General features: G+C 42.0%; 1 protein-coding gene across 1 annotated transcript in view; it reads right to left on the reverse strand.

Moving 5' to 3' along the window:
• MTUS2 (microtubule associated scaffold protein 2) overlaps nucleotides 1–17,559 on the reverse strand; it is a 406,145-nt gene extending 388,586 nt beyond the window's left edge. The window contains exons 1-3 of the mRNA XM_012810001.2: nucleotides 15,346–17,559; nucleotides 9,197–9,437; nucleotides 5,708–5,710 (exon numbers count right to left, since the gene is read on the reverse strand). Of these exons, the coding sequence (XP_012665455.1) occupies nucleotides 5,708–5,710; nucleotides 9,197–9,437; nucleotides 15,346–17,541 (2,440 nt within the window). The 5' untranslated portion in view covers nucleotides 17,542–17,559. The remainder of the gene's footprint in view (nucleotides 1–5,707; nucleotides 5,711–9,196; nucleotides 9,438–15,345) is intronic.
• Nucleotides 17,560–18,114: the final 555 nt, after the last annotated feature.

Below are 18,114 nucleotides of genomic sequence, written 5' to 3' on the forward strand. Positions count from 1 at the left end.
TGACTATGATGGAGCTGGGAGAAATCAAGTTGCTCATGCCTATTAGAGTATCTCTTATAAACTGAGCAGCATTCTGGTTGGGTGCATAAATATTGATAATTGAAATCTCATTGCATTGAGTATTACCCTTAACAAACATCATAGAAAATTGACCAAAATATTACTGGAGATAAAGATATATAATTCATAATGAAAAGGAGTGAATTCAATAAGATGTCAAAATCCCAAATGAGTGTATACACCAATAACAGCTTCAAAATGTGAAGTAAAAATTGATTTAATTGAAAGAATTTTTAAAATCCATGTTTACAATGAAAACTTTTACCATTTCTCTGCAAGCAATTAATAAAACAAATTTTTTTTAAATTAGTAAAGACATGTCCTTGATAAACTCTAAGCCAAATAAGTCACAAGAGAAACTGGAAAATCTTTTTAAAAGAATGACCAAAAAATAAATCCATAAGCTATGCCTAGAAACTGACATTTTAAAAAATTAGCAATAGCATAGAAATATATGAAATACGTTTTTTGAAAAAATATATGGTAAATTTCACACAATAAAATTTCTCACCTTAACCATTTTTAATTATATAGTTCAAAATGTTAAGTATATCCATACTGTTGTGAAATCAATCTCCAGAACTTTTTCATCTTGCAAAATGGAAACTCTGTACCCATTAAACAACTCTCCATTCTTCTCATTCTTCTTTCCTCTGAGCAGTAGCAACTGTCATTCTACTGTCTATCTTTATGAATTCTAATTTTACTCCAGGTACCTTATGTAAAGGAATCATATTGTATTTATTCTTTGGTAACTTTATTTTACTTAACATAATGTCTTTAAAGGTTAACACATGTAGCATGTGTCAGAAGTTCCTTTGATTTGAAGGCTAAATAATGTTCAATTGCATGTATGTGTATATATGTATATGTGTGTATCTATATGTATATACACACACACAGACATATCACAATGTGTTTATCCATTTATAAGTTGATGGACATTTGGGTTTGGTCCTCCCACTACTGAGCTATTATGAATAATGCTGTTATTAATATAGAGGGATTATTTAAATGTACAAAACCTTCAATTTAAATCAGAAAATCCTACAGAAAGAAATTAAAGAAAGTCTAAGTATATATATGTGTGTGTGTGTATATTTTTTTTAGTCTGAAGACTAATTGATTTGCATAGACTTGCATAGATTAATTTGTATTCACCTAAATTCATGCTGAAAACCTAAACTGCACTCTGGAAATAGGTCCACTAAGGAGGCAATTCAAATTAAATAAGTTCATAAGGGTGAGGCATTCTATATGAATGGTGCCTTTATAAGAGAGAGAGATTCAAGAACTCCCTGGTGGCCACCTACATGTATAAACTAAGGAAAGAAAGTATGAAAATTCAAATGATCTTGAATATTCAAAGAATTTTCAAAAAGAATAAGTCACAGGATTTGCATTCCCCAAATTTAAGAGTTACTGCAGATCTGTAGTATTCAAAGGCATGTGACATTGGCATCAGGAGAGACAGGTAGGTCAATGAAACAAAATGTCGAGTACAGAAAGGGACTGGTCAACTGATTTTCAATGAAGATAAGAATAGTATTTTCAAGAAATGATGTTGAAACAGTTAGATAGCCATATGCTCCCCCAAACTGAACCTTAACCCACACCTCATATCACAGTATTAATTCAAAATGGATCATAGGCCTAAACATAAGAAATAAAACCATGAAACAGCCATAAAAAATAGAAAAAATTCTTTGAGTTCCTGGGGTAAGGTTTCTTAGATTAAAAAACAAAATCATAAACCATAAATAAAAAATTTTAGAAACTGTAATTTATTAAAAGTGAAAGTCTACTTTTTGAAAGAATATTGAGAAATAAAAAGTCAACAAAAACACTACATGGAAATATTTTCAAAAGATGTATATAAATAAAAACTCATATTCGAAATCTAGAAAGCTCTCTTACCATTGAAAAATACCAAGAAAAACAACTAGATTTTTTTAATGGTCAAAGGATTTGAATATATAAAAAGATGTTCAACATCATTTGTCATTATAAAAAGGCAAATTAGAACCATAAGAAGATATCACTGCATGCTGACTAGAATGGCTAATATTAAAAAGACTTTAATATTAAAAATACCAGATCAGATAATGGTAAGGATAAGAAGCAACCTGGAACTCTCATAGATTGCTCATAGGAATATAAACTAGGAAAACTATGTACTCTGGAAAATGGTTTGGTTGTTCCATAAAATATCAAACATATACTTATTACTGTAAATAGCCTAGCTATTCCTCTCCTAGGTATTTACCCATGAGAAATGAAATCATACACCCACAGAAAGACTCGGACATGAACATTCATAGTCCATAAACAGGTGAATGGATAATCAAATTATGGTAACACATCCATGTGATACTTAGCAATAAAGGGAATGAACTACAGATACATGTAACAGCCTGAGCAGATCTCAGAACATTATGATGCGTGATAAATGCCAGATACAAAGAGAGCACATACTGTATGATTCCATTACACATAAACATAGTTTATAGTGACAGAAAGCTGATTGGTATTTGCCTAGGGTGGGGCTGTGGGAAGGAGGACTGATAAGAAATAAAAGGAAATGTAGGGTTCTGTGTCTTGACTGTGGGTACAAAGGCATATAAATTTATTTAGGTTTGACCTGGAGTTAAAAACCTCCTACCGATTTGCACCAGGGGAATAAACTGGGCCCCCCAGTTGCAGCTAAGAGGCAATTCTCTGCCAGCCTGCTGATGAATGACAAGAATTAACAACCACACAGATCTCTACCTGGGTACTACTACTCTGCATTACTAGACTTCTGATCTTGTCAGTGTTACTTAGCCACCCTGAGCCTCATCTATAAAATAGGTTCCACTATTTCAGAGGGTTGTTTGCAGATTACATAAAATATTGTTTTGTGTAATAATCACTCTACATCGTTACAATTGTCACCTTCATCATCGTTATATTTAAGTTGTCGATCAGCCTTAAGACAAGTTATTACTTTCCCTGAGGGAAGTCACAGAAACTGTTTGCCCCTCAGCCTTGCAACAGGCGTATTTCATTGTTCAGGACAACAGCTCACTTAACTTCTATGTATCTCCAGAAATATTGTGGCAGTAAGCTATTCAGAGGCTTTGTCCATTAGGCTGGACCATTTTCATTTTCCTTGCTTATCTAGGCTTTCCTTTTTCCAGCTGCTTTGATTTTCTAAAAGCGGAGCAAATAGACCTGAAAAAATGCCTGCAGATAATATTTTGTACACTGACAGCAATGAGATAGTAGTGTCAGTTACCTGAAAAGTTAACAGACATATTTTTTTTGTGACCCGTAACCCATCAGCATAGAGCTGACATGCTGTGCTCGTTTGGGTCACAGTCAGTAGACAGGGAGCTTTTCAGGAAATTCAGCACATAGCATCATCATTCCAAATGATCATTACGCCTATCATAAGTGTTTTTCTGAAACCCTGACCATAACAGAATCATTCTCACTCTCCAAATTATGAAGGAATTGCAAGTTTTATCAGGTAACTTTTGTTATTTGCTTCTTATATCTCATAAGCTTGAGTTGGCCACACTTGGGTGTCAACTTCCCTCTATCGGGCTAATGAGGCTCTCCCCCCATCATCCTATTTAAAGTGCTGTTGTAAAGAAAATCAATGGTTTCCATGTTGCCAAATTCACTGATCCTTTCTTTCCCTTAAACTGCCCTCCCTCAGTGGCATTCAAAATTATTGCCTGCTCCTGGCTCCTTTGGGGTACTTTCTTCTTGTGGCTCGTAGGGACACCAACCACATTCTTCTAGTTTTCTACCTGCAACACTGGCCACTGCTTCCCAGTCTTTTTCACTAGGTCTCTATATGTTGGGGTGTTGTAGGGCCCCTTCCCGGGACACCAGCTTCTCTCTAGCCGCACCCCTTGACTTTAGTTAGCATTTGGAGAACTCAAAATTTGAATCTCCAGCCCTGACTTCTCTAAGAATGCCTAACTCATGGTGTCTCTCTTTGTCAGAACACCACGAGAATTTCTAAAACAGAACTCTTCATATTTCCTCGCAGGCCTGGTCCCTCCCCAACACCCCTAGTTAGTCTACTTATGTGAATAAATAGCATCACCACCCATACGGCGGCTCAAAATTCTAGAACTCATGACTGTTCCCTCTCTTTCCCCATCACTCACCCTCAATGTCCAATCCTATTGGATCTCCCTCCAAAGTAGATCCCCCAAATTCCATCATTTCTCCTTCCATCCTCCCAGCCAACAGTACCCCTCATCTGTACAACTTTAGCAGCTCCCAACTGGCCTCCCCACTTCTGACATTCTATTCCACACAGACTACACAGGGTAATCTCCATAAACCATGAATCAAACCATGTTTAAAACTTTCAGGGCCTTCCCAGCACACCACAGTTAAAATCCAAGCTCCTCACCCAGGCCATCAGGCCCCGTGTGATCTGTCCACCTCCCTAGCTTCTCTCTTGCTGTTTACCTCTTACTTATTCTAGCCATGTTGGCTTTATTCCTGTTTCCTAACCAGGTCACCTTCATTCCTGCCTCAGGGCTCTTATGTGTATTATTTCCTCTGCCTAAAATTCACCTCTTATGCAAACAATGGAATGAGAAGACCTCACCTTATGAGAAGATGAACGAGAGTCCGAAAGGAGGTAAGATGGCATACACCCAAAGCTGGGTAGGGCATAAGCAGAAAGTCCAGAGCTTCCCCGTTCTCCTCAGAGGAAACCTGGGGCATGAGTGAGACGAGGGTGGAAGGTCCGGCAGCTGCTCTGTGTCCAGTGTGTGATGCCAGGTATGGGGAGTTGAGAAGATGCTAACGGCCCTGATGAGGTGGACGTCAGGGGAGATCTAGACCGTTCCTGGGAGATATGTAAGAATCACGGAGGAAAAAGGGGCTCCAGAAAAGATGTAGGATATGAAAGGAGAGAAGACAAAGGGAGATTGAGACTTTGAATGGTGAGGAACTAGACCACTTTCTTTGTAAGGAGGAGGTACAGACTGGAATGGCTTATTATTCTTTGGCCTTTGGGGTCCCAGGAGTTGCTCAAGGGGGAGATCTAGTTTTTGTACTTTACCTTGAACTGGAAAACAAAAAATAGGTATCCAGTTCCATAAATTTTATGGTTGTGAGAACACAAAAGAGAGAGAAACAGAAAAAGAAAACATTCAGGGCATTAGGTAGGGGCCCGGGCTCCTGAAGTCTGTGTAAACGAGGAGAGAAGGGGGTTTGGAGAGGAGTGGATCTTGGAGGTCTCCCATCTTCACACAAGGCAAGTTCTCCTTGCCCAGCTGTTTGCATGTGGTTCGTGCAAGAAGGGCCCAGGGCCGGGTTCCACACTGCCAGGGACTCCCACTCTGCCTCACAGAGCCTCCTCAGGCCCTGACATGCATGTGTGTGACACAGGCCCTTTTTTGGGCTGTGCTTCTTCCCAGAAAAAACAAAGTTGGCATCTGATTGTAGTTTAGAGTCACCTCACACCAGCCGTACTGTTGTAAACATATGTGTTTTCTTATTCAGCCCTGCCTCCCAGCTGCTCCGTGGTGAAAACTAGGGCAGTGTACACCCCTGCCTCCCATCCACCTACTCTGCCCCATAAAGCAATCTGCTATTGTTCTAATAGCAGATTCCCCCAGGGAAGCCCCCCAACCTGCTGCCCTGGGGCCTGTGCTGATCTGTCCCAAGAACAACAGCTAAAGGCATCCTCTTGAGGTGTTTTTGGCATTGGACAGCCCTTCCTTGGTTATTATGGTTGGAAACATGGAAGTTTCTAGATGTATCATTAAAGATGATATTTCCATTGTTCTCTTATTGTTTGGCAGGAGTTTTGGTGAGGGGAACTTCTAAGAAAAAAATTGACCAAGACTTCTCAATTCCACTATCTTAAAATTACATCAAGGAGAAAATCTTAAGGGGTCTTGAAAAGAGAAAGGAGAACAGTCCCAGAGACTCCTGAATGGTCGCTGTTTAGACTCTTTCCTAAGCATCTCAGCAAAAGACTCAGTTTGTCCAGAATCTAGATGATGTCTGATGTATGATGGACATCCACGCAGCTCTGACCCTGTGTGATGGACATCCACACAGCTCTGACCTTGGCAGTCTTCCCAGGGCCGTAAACTTCAGGCTTCCAGAGCTCTACAGTCCCCATACCCTTTACCCTTGGGACCTCCTGGGGCCTCCCTGGCCTGGATTCCAGCACAGCCCTTGTTCTGGGACAATTCACTGCTCCAGAAAAAAACAAACCAAAAAAAGACATTCTTGTGAAAAGACTTCGGTAAAATACATTAATAAATTCAGTTTATCTACCATACCTAGATTTTTACTCACCAAAGAGTTTTAAAATCTGCCATATAATTTTAGCCTCAATGGTAAAACTGAGAAGGTGAACCTGGATATCCTAGGTGGAAAATGTCAACCAACTTTTTCCTAAACAACCAGACACCTCCTGGGCAAAAATCCACCTCTGTCACAATGACAACTCAGAAAGCAGCCAGCAAACAAAACGGTGTGGATGAGTTTCAAGAAAATCTATTCTTTAAAACAGGTGGCCAGCCCACAGGCCATAATTCTAAGGTCCAGAAAATTCACACAAGTTGGTTTTCTCATTATTTTATAAAATAAAGATGTTGCAGGACAGGAAGATTTAGCACAGCCAGCTGACAGACACAGCGTCTGTATAGGGGCTGAGAACAAGTCTCTGTGTTATGACTCAGGACAAGTTATTTAACCTCAGTTTCATTTGCTTCATTTGTAACACCTAAATAAAAGTAGCTAATCCATAGTGGGCACTGCATGTGTTATACCATCCTCCAATAGGTCCATTTGACCATATTAACACTTTTACAGAAAAATGCATGAAAGTCTAAGCCCCTCTCTCTGTTGGATTACTATGTCATTTCTTCACTGTTCTCTTTTGTCCTTTAAAGTCTATTGTCAATGTGGGAGTCAGAGAGAACCCAATTAAACAAGAGTCAGATCACATCACCCCAGCTCCCAACCTTCTATGGTTTAGTTTCTTATTCAGAGTGGCCATCAAACCCCTCCAGTGGTAGTTAGGCCTTATGTAAGCCCTCCTTCTCCCCCAAACCAGTCCCCCCTTCCCAGGGGGGAGAGACCAGCCCTCGTCTCTTCCTACCCTTCCCCCTCTCACTCTGGCCACCTCAGGGCCTTTGCACTGGCTCCTTCCTCTGCCTAAAATGTTCTGCCCTACATATTCATGGGGTTCTTTTGCTCAGCTCCTTTGGAAACTAGTTTAAAGGTCACCTTCTTAGGGAGACTTTTTACCAGCCCCCAATTTAAATTTAGAGTCCTTCTCCGTTCTGTCCCAAACCCCCATTCCCCTTCTCTAATTCTTCATATCCTTCAATACAATTTACATCTCCCAATAGACCATATAATTTATTTACTTACTTTGTAAGGAAGGAAGGAAGGAAGGAAGGAAGGAAGGAAGGAAGGAAGGAAAGAAAGAAAGAAAGAAAAATAGTATTCCCTCCATTCTAAAATTTAAACTCCAAAGGGGTAAGGATTTTTGTCTATTTTTGCTGTTTTATTCCCTAAACTAAAAACAGTGCTGGATATCCCTCAGTCCCTCACTGATCTCTGACGAAATCACATAACTTGTGCCAGGTCTGACAACAGGAAATTCCATCACAATATACCTATGTCATGAAAACCATTAAAGAGTATGTGCTATTTTATTTTTAATAGAAGGGCTTGTTATAAAAACTTAAGGCCAATAATAATTACTTGCATGATGACAATTCGCAAAGTAACACAATGGCAAACAAATGAAAAATATTTCCCCCAACAATAATAATACTCCAATTGGCAAGCACTGTGAAGAAACACTAATATGAAAACATTCTCAAAACATGTTAGGATATGCTTTTATCTCATAATTACACTTCAAGTAACTTGTCCAAAAAAAAAAAAAAAAAAAAAACCAGAATGAAGACAACCATATAAAAAGATGCCAATTGCAGCATTATTTAAAATAGTGTAAAATGCACAAAATCTAACTGCCAGTAATGCAAGAGTAGCTAAAGCAATTCTGACTTCCTCCCCAGGGCCACCTACTCTTCCCATTCCTTGAAGACACTGTGCCTGAAGCACCTCTGTCCCATATTACTCTTCTCTTCTAATTTCAGAAAGCATTATGTTCTCTGCTTTTATACCATTTAACACATTTATAATTAAGTATTTGTTTTGTGCTTATTTTGTATTGTCCATTCCAATCATCAGACTATAAGTTGCATGAAGGGAGGAGTTCTCTGTGCTTTTTCATGTGCTGGTCCTCAATCTATAACTCCTGGCACATGATAAGCATCCAAAATTTGTTGAGTAAATGAATGCACAAACAAAAAGTTTTATTCCACTGAAATATTTCTGAAAAAATGTTATGGCATAGAAAATGCTCATAATATGATATTCATGGGAAAAAATGAAATTCACACTGCATTATTAATATTTCAACAATGGATATGAAAAAAAAGACAGTGAAAGAAAGTAGTCCATAATATGAATTAGGTGTTAAAAAATACAAATGTTATTTGTTTCTTCTTCATATTTGTCTATATTCTAATTTTTTTGCATGTATTATTTCCATAATAAAATAATGTGTAAGTCCTGGGAGGAAGTCCAGGAAGGAAGGACTTTACCTTACTACTTTACCTTACAAATGTAAACAGTGTAACCTAATTGTATCATGTTAATCTGAACTTTAAAAGAAGAAAATAGTAAATAAATTAAGTTGTGCTGGAACATGGGCCCACCTGTCCATTCACGTATTGCCCACGGCTGCTTTCATCTACAGAGGCAGAGCTGAGTAGCTATGGCTCTCACCCTTTATGATCTGTAAACTCTCTAAGGTATTTGCTATCTGGCCCTTAACAGAAAACACCTCTGAGGTCTGGTCTACAGAAAGTCTTAGAGAAGGAAGAAATTGCAAGAAGCCAAGTGGGGGTAACAAGGGCCACTGTTTGAAGGGTGACAGTTGCAGACAGATGAGTTTTCACAAATGTCTGTATCTACAGACAGATGGAAGAACAGAAAAAGGTTTCTCTTACAGGATGAGGCAGTTCCCACCAGGTTACACAATTACTAGATACATGTACAGCAGGAAAAGCCTTGAACCGGTTACCTGAAGGATCAGAATTGTAGAGACTGGCAGCTGTTGTTATGGGTCCTGGTGGGTGGATGGCACTCGCTGAAGACCTCTGACTTGCGATCAGAATCCTGCTCTTTGCAGATGGTAAACGGGACATTGCCCCCAGGCCCAACTGGGGTTTAAGGAGCATGGCCGACCGATAGAAAGTTGGAGGGACTTCGTAGTGAGCATAGGGAGGAGAACAAAATTCTTCTTTTCCAGGGTGGTCTGTAACCTATGGTAAATGATCCAAAAACTCAGTCAGAGAACTGTGTATCATAATATGAATCCTAAACAAGGTCAGGAGACTAAAACAATGACCCTGTCGACACCACTGAGTTGCTTCATCACCCATCACTCACCTTCTCTGGGCCCGGTGTCCTCACCTCTAGTTACTCATCTCCAAACCCAACTGGATGATCTTCCAGGTCCCTTACAATTCTAATACTCTATGGATATATATTTACTAGGCAAAAAGAAAACTCCTTCTGTGAGATTTTTTAAATTGCACTGTTACAGAGTCATTGGAATCTGCTTAAGATGGCAATGGATAAATAATCAATGTCAACAAAGCAGAGAAAGAATTTGGTAAGTGTTAAAAAAAATTATGAATGTTTTTATCACACTTGTGGGGAAAAAGCACAATTTTTATAACAGCTTAGTCTTACAATAAGTAGATGAACTTGACCAATTTCTATTGAGTCATTACTAGGTAGGCCACTTGGGAAATAAATTAGCCTTGCTCAGAAGGGAGAAAAGGCTATATGGGAAAATAGAGAGTTTAATAGAAATGGGTTTTCAGGCCTCTGTCATATTTTTACATAATTAAAAAACAAAGCCTGAATTACCTTCTGTCACTGTCTTCCCTGTGAGGTGTTGCTCCCAGGAACATTTGAGTAAGTTTCACCAGAATGGAAGTTCTAGGTCAGAGTCTTGTCAACTGCTGACGTCAAAGCACCTAAAATAGTGTCTAACCCCAGGCTGAAGCCAATAAATACTAATGATAAAAATACTTTACATTCTTTCTCAGCATAATAACACAATGTTACTGTTACTTTCTCCTGTAGTTAACAGTCTAGAATACAACTTGTGGATACCTTTTTCTATCCACAGTTCTGTACTCACAAAGCGTTCCTACTGTTAGTGTTTCTTCATATTAAACATGGAAGAAGAGAAAGAACCGAATTATCTATTTCCTTTTAGTTACAATAAAAGATAGTGCTAAGAGCTATGCATGAAAAGATACATCTGTTCATTAACTCTGTTCTAAATCACTAGACATTTTATGCATCGAATTCACATCTCTTCAAGGATCATAAGCACTTAACAATATTTTTAGTAGTGGCTACAAAAGCTTTGATTCAGGCTGTTGAAAAGATAAACCCTCAAATTAATATTCCCTTAATGTTGAAACGAATACAAAGTTCTCCTGAAAACTGACATTATAGAAACAGGAAAATAGGCCTTTAAAGTTTGATCATAATCACACTGTAAAATATGCATGATTGTTAAGTAGATAGATTGTATTCAGGCCATGGAAAATTATATTCCGGTGAAAGAACATTCCACATCTGTGCTCTGATAAAATTTTTATCACTCCTTATTTACTATTTCCCGATCAATCTCTAGTTTTTCTCTCATGCTTGTATACCCCTACCCTATTTTATTTTGGCTTCTATTTTTTTGATGTCATCGCTCATTGTTTTGAGCGGGTGCTTTTATGAAAAAATTACTATCATTCCCAACCTATGTCTACTGGGTGTTTAGGATTGCAATCTGCTGATCCCAGTAATGATTCAGTTCTTTGGAACCAGATAGCTTTCTGAGGTCAAAACCACCACCCTCTCAACTCAAAAATGATCTTAAGGATTTCAGTAACTTCAATGCCTGTCATTTTGGTGGGTAATTTGTTCCTGGTAAGATAACAAATTCTTTAAAAAGGTGACAACTATGCCTCTGATGCCTCCTTTGTGCATTTTTAAGTAAACAAGGGAATCTACAAAGAGCTTCACACTCTTTTCTTTCAGTTTCACTGACAGAACACAACCAAAGCTGCTCAGTCAGCAACACACAGAGATCAGCCCCGAATGTCCTTGTTTTCCCCTCCTTCTCTAAAAAGGATGTTTTAGAAAAGTAATTTTGAAGGCATAAAAAGCATCCTACGATTTCAAGCAAAGTCAAGGTGCACAAACAACTTCTTGTTGGACTGCCCCTCTTCCTATATGCCCTGTCCTGTTTTTACTGAGATGGTGAGACAGAGGCTCAGGGTGAAGGCTGGCTTCACTAGGAAGCCACTGCAATAGCAGCAGGGGAGGGGGACTGGGATGCTTAATTTTATGTGTCATCTTGGCTGGGCCACAGTACCCAGATATTAGGTCAAACATTACTCTAGATGTGGCTGTGAAGGTATTTTTTTAAAGATAAGATTAACATTTAAATCAGTAGACCTTGAATACAGCAGATAACTCACTCAACATAAGTGGGCCCCATCCAATCAATCAAGGGCCTTAATAAAAACAGACTGACTTCTCCTGAAGAAGAGAGAATTGCTAGTAGATGACCTTTGCACTCTAAATGCACCACCAACTCTTTCCTGAGTCTCTGGACTGCAGGCCTGCCCTGAAAATCACATGGGCCAACTCAGTCAATCTCTATTAGAGACACAAGAATGTGTGTATATATACAGACAGCTCTCTCTCTCTCTCTCTCTCTCTCTTTCTCTCCCTCTCACACACACACCCCTTTCTCCCACTAGTCCCATTTCTCTGGAGAGCCCTCACTGCTGCAGTGCGTTCAGAGAAGAGGTGGCCACAGGGAGTGGGAGGAGCGGCAGTGCTGAATCACACAGCTGTATACTGTCCTCTCAACCTGCCCCCTTCATTGTCCTCCTTTCACCAAAACCGAGAAGTGCTCCCACGGTGTCAGTGGGAGGGAGTGTCCCTGAGACCTCAGGAGAGCCAGAAGCAGAGAGCAGTCTAAAAAACTGAGCATGTTTTATCACTGTGGCAGGACTAGATCCCAAAGGATCTCAGAAGCCACTTTTGGGAGCTTTAAAAGTCCGTATTGTTCCTGCCAACTAAAGAGAGACTTTAGTTGTTCTTTTTTTTTTTTTTTTTTTGAAGTTTTTGGCCAGGGCTGGGTTTGAACCCACCACCTCTGGCATATGGGGCCAGCATCCCTACTCCTTTGAGCCACAGGTGCTGCCCGGAGCTCTTGTTCTTGATTTCTCTGTCTCCAGCCATGCTCTCTAACCAGCAGAGATCTGTTAATAATGATGGAAGAGTCTGAAGCTGCTTTGGTTTTTACCTTCTAAGACTCTCCTGCTTTGATTTTGGTTGCAATCAATCAGAAATGGGTTCTTTTCCTGGAGCATGAATGGAGCTACCCTGTAGTGAGTTAGGGGCTCAGGGGCAGAGAAGGGTGGCTTTCAGATCTCCTTGCTCTGAGCCTGAACACAGGACAGGGACTCACTGGGTCACACCAGATTACAGCCACAGGAGCCCATGGCCAAGAATAAGCCTGTCTCCCACTTTTGGTTAAATAAGGTTGCCACAGAAATGAGCCCAGCTCGACACCCAGGACGTCCTGCTCTGCCCTGCAGCCTGGAGAACGAGTTTGGTCTTCTTAGATAATGGCAGAGAACGGTCCTGAGATGCAGGGCCTAGTGCCTGGTGCAAGGCTATGGTGTTCTCACTACATCAGTGGAGTCTCTCTGAACTCGTCAGACCCTCTAAAACCACACAATGTTGATTCAATCTCATTTCCTTGAGTCTGGAGTTAGCTTCTAGATAATGAAGTAGAGAAAATAGTGTTTGGAAAAATATACATATTATATAGAAATTATTCCTGGAGGGAATAGAAACAACATAGAGAAAGGAATATGCAAAAGAAAAATAAAGAAGGTCATGCAGAAAGAACTACAGACAATAACAGGATTTTTCCATGCATCTCCAGTCAAGTTTCCCTCATGGGTGTTTCTTTGTGGAGAAAAATCTGGGGTTTCTTCACAGCAATCCACAGTGACACTCCACAGTGACACTCTGAGAAGGGGAAGGTTTAGTCATGCAGCTCCTCAGGTTTGGTGACTGCACTCCTGGGAGCATCAGCCCTTGTGACAGTGCCCTTGTCTTACAGAAGAGCCCAGAACAGAGTCTGCCCCTGAACCCCAGGGGCCCAGGGAGATAACTGTTTAGAAATTTGAGAATGACGCACCACAACCAAACTCAGAGACTGAGGTATAAATCCAGAAGGGCCATGTGTCCACTGTCACTGAGAGACCACTGCCTGGAGCCAGACCTGACTGTCCTCTGCCCTCATGCTCTCCCTGCAAGGCACGTGTGGGAAGCCGCTTGTAAACAGGACGCCTTGCAGTCCCCTGCCGAAGAGATGGAGACCTCAACTCTCCCATCAGCGTCCTCTCTCCAGGGATGTGACAGAGAAGCCACTTACAATCAGAGGGTTGCTGACAGCCCCAGCATCGAGTCCTCTAATTCAGCCCCAGGGCAGCAGAGGGGTGTGGGCTGGTTGGTTGCCCAGGTCAGTGTCTGCAGCAGAGACTGGATTCCCCTTTCCTCCCTCTGTGCTAGATCTGACAGTTTCTTCTTTGAACCTGTGAATACATTCAAGCAAGCTGCAGTCCAACATGGGACTCACTCATTCTCTCTAGAAACCCTTGGTCTGCTTTCGTTTGGTTCCAACACATACAGAGTTCATGATTCAGCTATCACTCAACATTTCTGAGCCCATGTCTGTGACGAGCATGTTATAAACTCAGGGGCCACAGCTGGGAGCAAAAAACTAAAAAGAAGCTGCATTCTCGTGTGACTTTACTTTCCATTCAGTGCAGGAAAACCAAAAACGTGTATATGCTGGTGGAGATAAGTGCTAGGAAGAAAAAGCCACAGAAAAGGACCTCAGAGGGAAGATGTGTGGACAGGAGTGTTGATCTAAAGAGAGTGAGGGAGAGAGCCATTTGGATAACTGGTAGAACATTCCAGCAGAGGGAGAGAGAGTGGACGGAGAGGAGGGTGGGCTGGTACTGAAGCCGCGCGGAGAATATCCTAAAGGCGCGTCTACCCACAGGCTCCGGTTTATGTCCTCAGTGACCTGGGAAGCCCCAGTCCAGCTCTCCTTTCAACTAAGCACCCCAGTTGCCATGAAGAGTTTCCTTCAGGAACAAACCTGAGTTCTGAATTCCCAGAGAACTGACTGGCCACAGCACTCTGGCCCTGACAGGGACTGCACAGTACAGAATCGCACGGGTCTGAGTGGGAATCTCACTGCTCTCCCTGTTTTGTGGCCTTGGGTGTATGACGTAAAGTTCTCCAAGTCCAGACCAGTGATTTTCAACCTGTGTGCGGTGAAAATTTTTAAAGATCATTCATTTAAATGTTTTTGAAAGCAGTTCAAAGCATAGTAAGTATATTCTCTTTTTCATTCTTTTTTTTTTTTTTTGATCAACATAATTTAAGTGTGCCATGGAAGTTGAACTATAGGTTCAAGTGTGCCTTGAGATAAATTAAAAAGTTTGAAAACACTGGGCTAGACAGTGACAAAGACTGCATTACCCACCTCCAGAGAAGTGCTGTAAAGAGTAGTGAACACTGACAGAGATTAACTGTTCTATTTGACGGGCCCAATGCACCAGAGGCACACGACTAAATCTTAGTTAAAATTGCCAGTGTTACTCTGACTTAAAAAAAGAGCTCATGCCTAATACATTACTTTCTGTTTATTCACCTCATTCTTCCATGAGTGAATATGAGATTCTCCCAAAATCAATATGAAAAATATACTTATTTTGAATTCTTTCTTCCTTTGACCTGGCTTGTAAAAGAATTGAGCTCACTTACTTATTTAAATGCATACTTATCTAAGTTCTTACGCAGTATAGCAAGTGAAAATTTAAATGAATCTTTAATGCTGGGTCCATTTCAGTAAGATCATCGAACTCTTCTACCTAAAAATGGCCATTTCTCTTCAAAATCTCCTTTACTTGAAACCATCCATTTCTCTTATAAGTGTGCCCATGAAAACGTGCAGTTTGCTTAGAGAGGACGTTTTGTTTTCACAATTCACTGAAAATATGTAACAGACTTTAGGACATTCAACTTATGGATCATATCACAATGGCATTCTCTTACCTCCTGCAAAAACTTTTCACTCATTTGACTGAAATGATGTCCTGGGGGCTTGATCCCAGACACCATCAATCCTGAACTGAAGACCCTGGGTTTCTGCAAGTCTGGTTTGAATTTCTCATAGAGGTTGGCAGATGGCTTAAGGTCCCCACTTGCCACCTTCTCCTCTGGAGGAAGAGGCATGCTACACGCGGGTGGCGCATACGGCAGCCCCACAGGAACCAGCGACGTGTCCACGTGGCCCAGGGCTTGCGGATTCCTTCTGATGTAGGTGATGATCTTGGGCCTCACATGCTTGGGCTTGGGCATAACGATGGGCTTGGTTTCTGTCCTCTCCTCCGCTTTCTCAGCCTGAAGGTTCTCCATTCCCTCCTGCGAGGGAGGTGCATCCTTGGAATGTGTGAAGACAGGTTTGGGGATCCCACTGGGGCAAGTGTTCTTGTCAGGCACTTTGGGGGACGTGTTCAGCAGTCGCACATTGTAGCGGGGGGCGGGGACCGCCGAGGGTGACCCTGCGCCTGCCTCACTGAACATGCTGACGTCCTGAAAATTGCTACTAGGTGTTGTAGGCTGGTGGCTTGTGTTCACAGTTGTCTCTGGGTGGAGGGGCTCTGGGACATTGAGAATGGAATCTGCTCTCACGGGGGCGCTTTCCATCTTAGCTGCATTTTCCAGAAAGTTCCTACTTTCAGCAACAAGTGTAGCGACACCTTCACTTTCTCCTGCTTCTGAGCTACTGCTCTGAAGGTGCCGGGGCCCATGGACCTCAGTTTTTCTCCCTTCAACAGAAGGATCTGAAGCCAAACCCAGAGCACTGTCCTCATTCCCACTGCCCTGTTGCTCTTCCTCCTCGGGGACCGCTGAGGGCTTGTTGTCAGTCGGATCACTAGGAATAAGAGTCATGTCACCTGGTAAAAAGTTGCTGAATGTCATTTCACCCAGCTTCCTACCTGCACATGGTGAAACTTTGTCAGAGGCCAGATTATCAGCCACTCCCAAGGAAGCAGGCTCCTGTCTGGGGGTGGTGTGGAGAGAATCCTCCTCCCCCGGGCTGGCTCCTGTCTTCTCCCCTTCATTGTTGCTTCTCCCCACCCCACGGTAGGGGCGGCTACCATTGCGCCGACACCCAGCCGTGCTGGTGGCTCCTTCGTGTGCCTCCACATGCGGCTCCTTTCTCTCTGGGCCTGCTGGACTCTCTTCCTCGTGGTCCCCCAGGTCCCCTTCCTGGGACTGTAACTCCGACACAGCCCTGGGGTGAACATGTTCCAGCTCTAGCTCGGGCTCTCTCTTTTCCTGACCTAATTGTGCTTCTGGCTTACTCAGGATTTCCTTTGATGCCAAAGTCAAATTCTGAGCAGGTGCCGGCTGGGTAGAATGTGATGTGTGCTCACAGCAAACGCCCAGGCCACGTCCCTCCTCCATCTGGGCCTCTGAGGGGGTGGTCTCCTTGGTTTCTGAGGTAGATGGTTTAGGAAGACTCACACTTGTTCCCTGTGAAGTACTGTCAGAGGGAGGGAAACCTGCCCCTAGAGAGGGGTCAGTCAGTGTCTTCTGTGGCCCCTCAGCCCCAGGCACAGGGCACCGTGCTTCTGGGGGACCCAGGGGAGCAGGCTGTGGGTGCTGCACAGTCAGGCTCCCAGCTGGAAGGGCACAGCCACTTGTTCTTTCCAAGGAATGCCTCCTCAGCTCCTCATTATCAAGGGTCTTTGCAAATTTGTCCTTGGGAACATGCCGGGGAATTTCAGCATCCCTTTTAGGCCAAACCTCTGGACTGGCCTCACCCATCACGTTCCTCCAGGTCAGCAGACTTGGCCCCTGAACACCCCGAGGGGACTGCAGGACACCTGTGCCTCTCTCCAGTGTGTGCTCTTCATTGCGTTCCCTAGGAACAGTTAAAGAAAGTCTAGACTCTTTCAGGCTGGTGGAGCCAGCTTGAGATTCCTTCCCAAAGCCCTGAAATTGGTGAAACTCCTTACGGAAATGAGTACGGTTTTCTGGCTCACTTGAATTTGCATTTCCAATTTCACCTACCAGGTCACATTCCTTAGACTCATCAAGAGAGGAGCTGACCCCCAGCATGATCTGGTTGGCATTTGTATCTCCCAGACTTAGGATACTCTCATTATTATTTTTGACTCCATTTCTGTTATCCTGCAACTGAGTGTAACATGATTTCTTAGGAGCCACTGGGATGCTCATTGTCAACCCTTCAGGGGGGGCTGCTTGCCATGCAGTCCTACTTATGGAAAGAGGCTGCCTGCAAGCTGCAGTTCCGTTAATAGGAAATTCTCAAGCTGCTTGTCTTCCTCTGACAATTCCACGTGGTGACACTGCTTTAATCATTTTCAGAACAGTTTGTCTTGCTATACCTCACGGTGACTTATCTGTTAGGTTCCTGCTGAATGAGAGCCAATTAGCCCATGAGACCTGGAGAGAAATAAAAATGCATTCATGTTAGATTGACACAAAGAGCTTCTCAGGAGGAAAAAAGCATGGTAAACACAGATTTAGTCATCACTTCTATATTATCATTTGCTTAATATTTTTCTAAAAAAGCTTTCAGATAGAGGCTCCTACTGGCCAAATAGGGAAAAATTGAAACATCAATATGATGGTTAGATTATAAATGCATATTAAATCTTAATTTTAAATTTTAAAAATCCTCAAGTTTACAGTGATACTGATTTAAAAGAGCAGAAGAGAAGGAAAGGCTCTTTTTCACAAGGGAATGTCAACTAGTGTAGAAAAAAATTACAGAACTTAAAAAATTAC

Source organism: Otolemur garnettii, unplaced genomic scaffold (assembly GCF_000181295.1).
Source record: "Otolemur garnettii isolate 467f Iridium unplaced genomic scaffold, OtoGar3 scaffold00120, whole genome shotgun sequence".
Taxonomy (NCBI): Eukaryota; Metazoa; Chordata; class Mammalia; order Primates; family Galagidae; genus Otolemur; species Otolemur garnettii.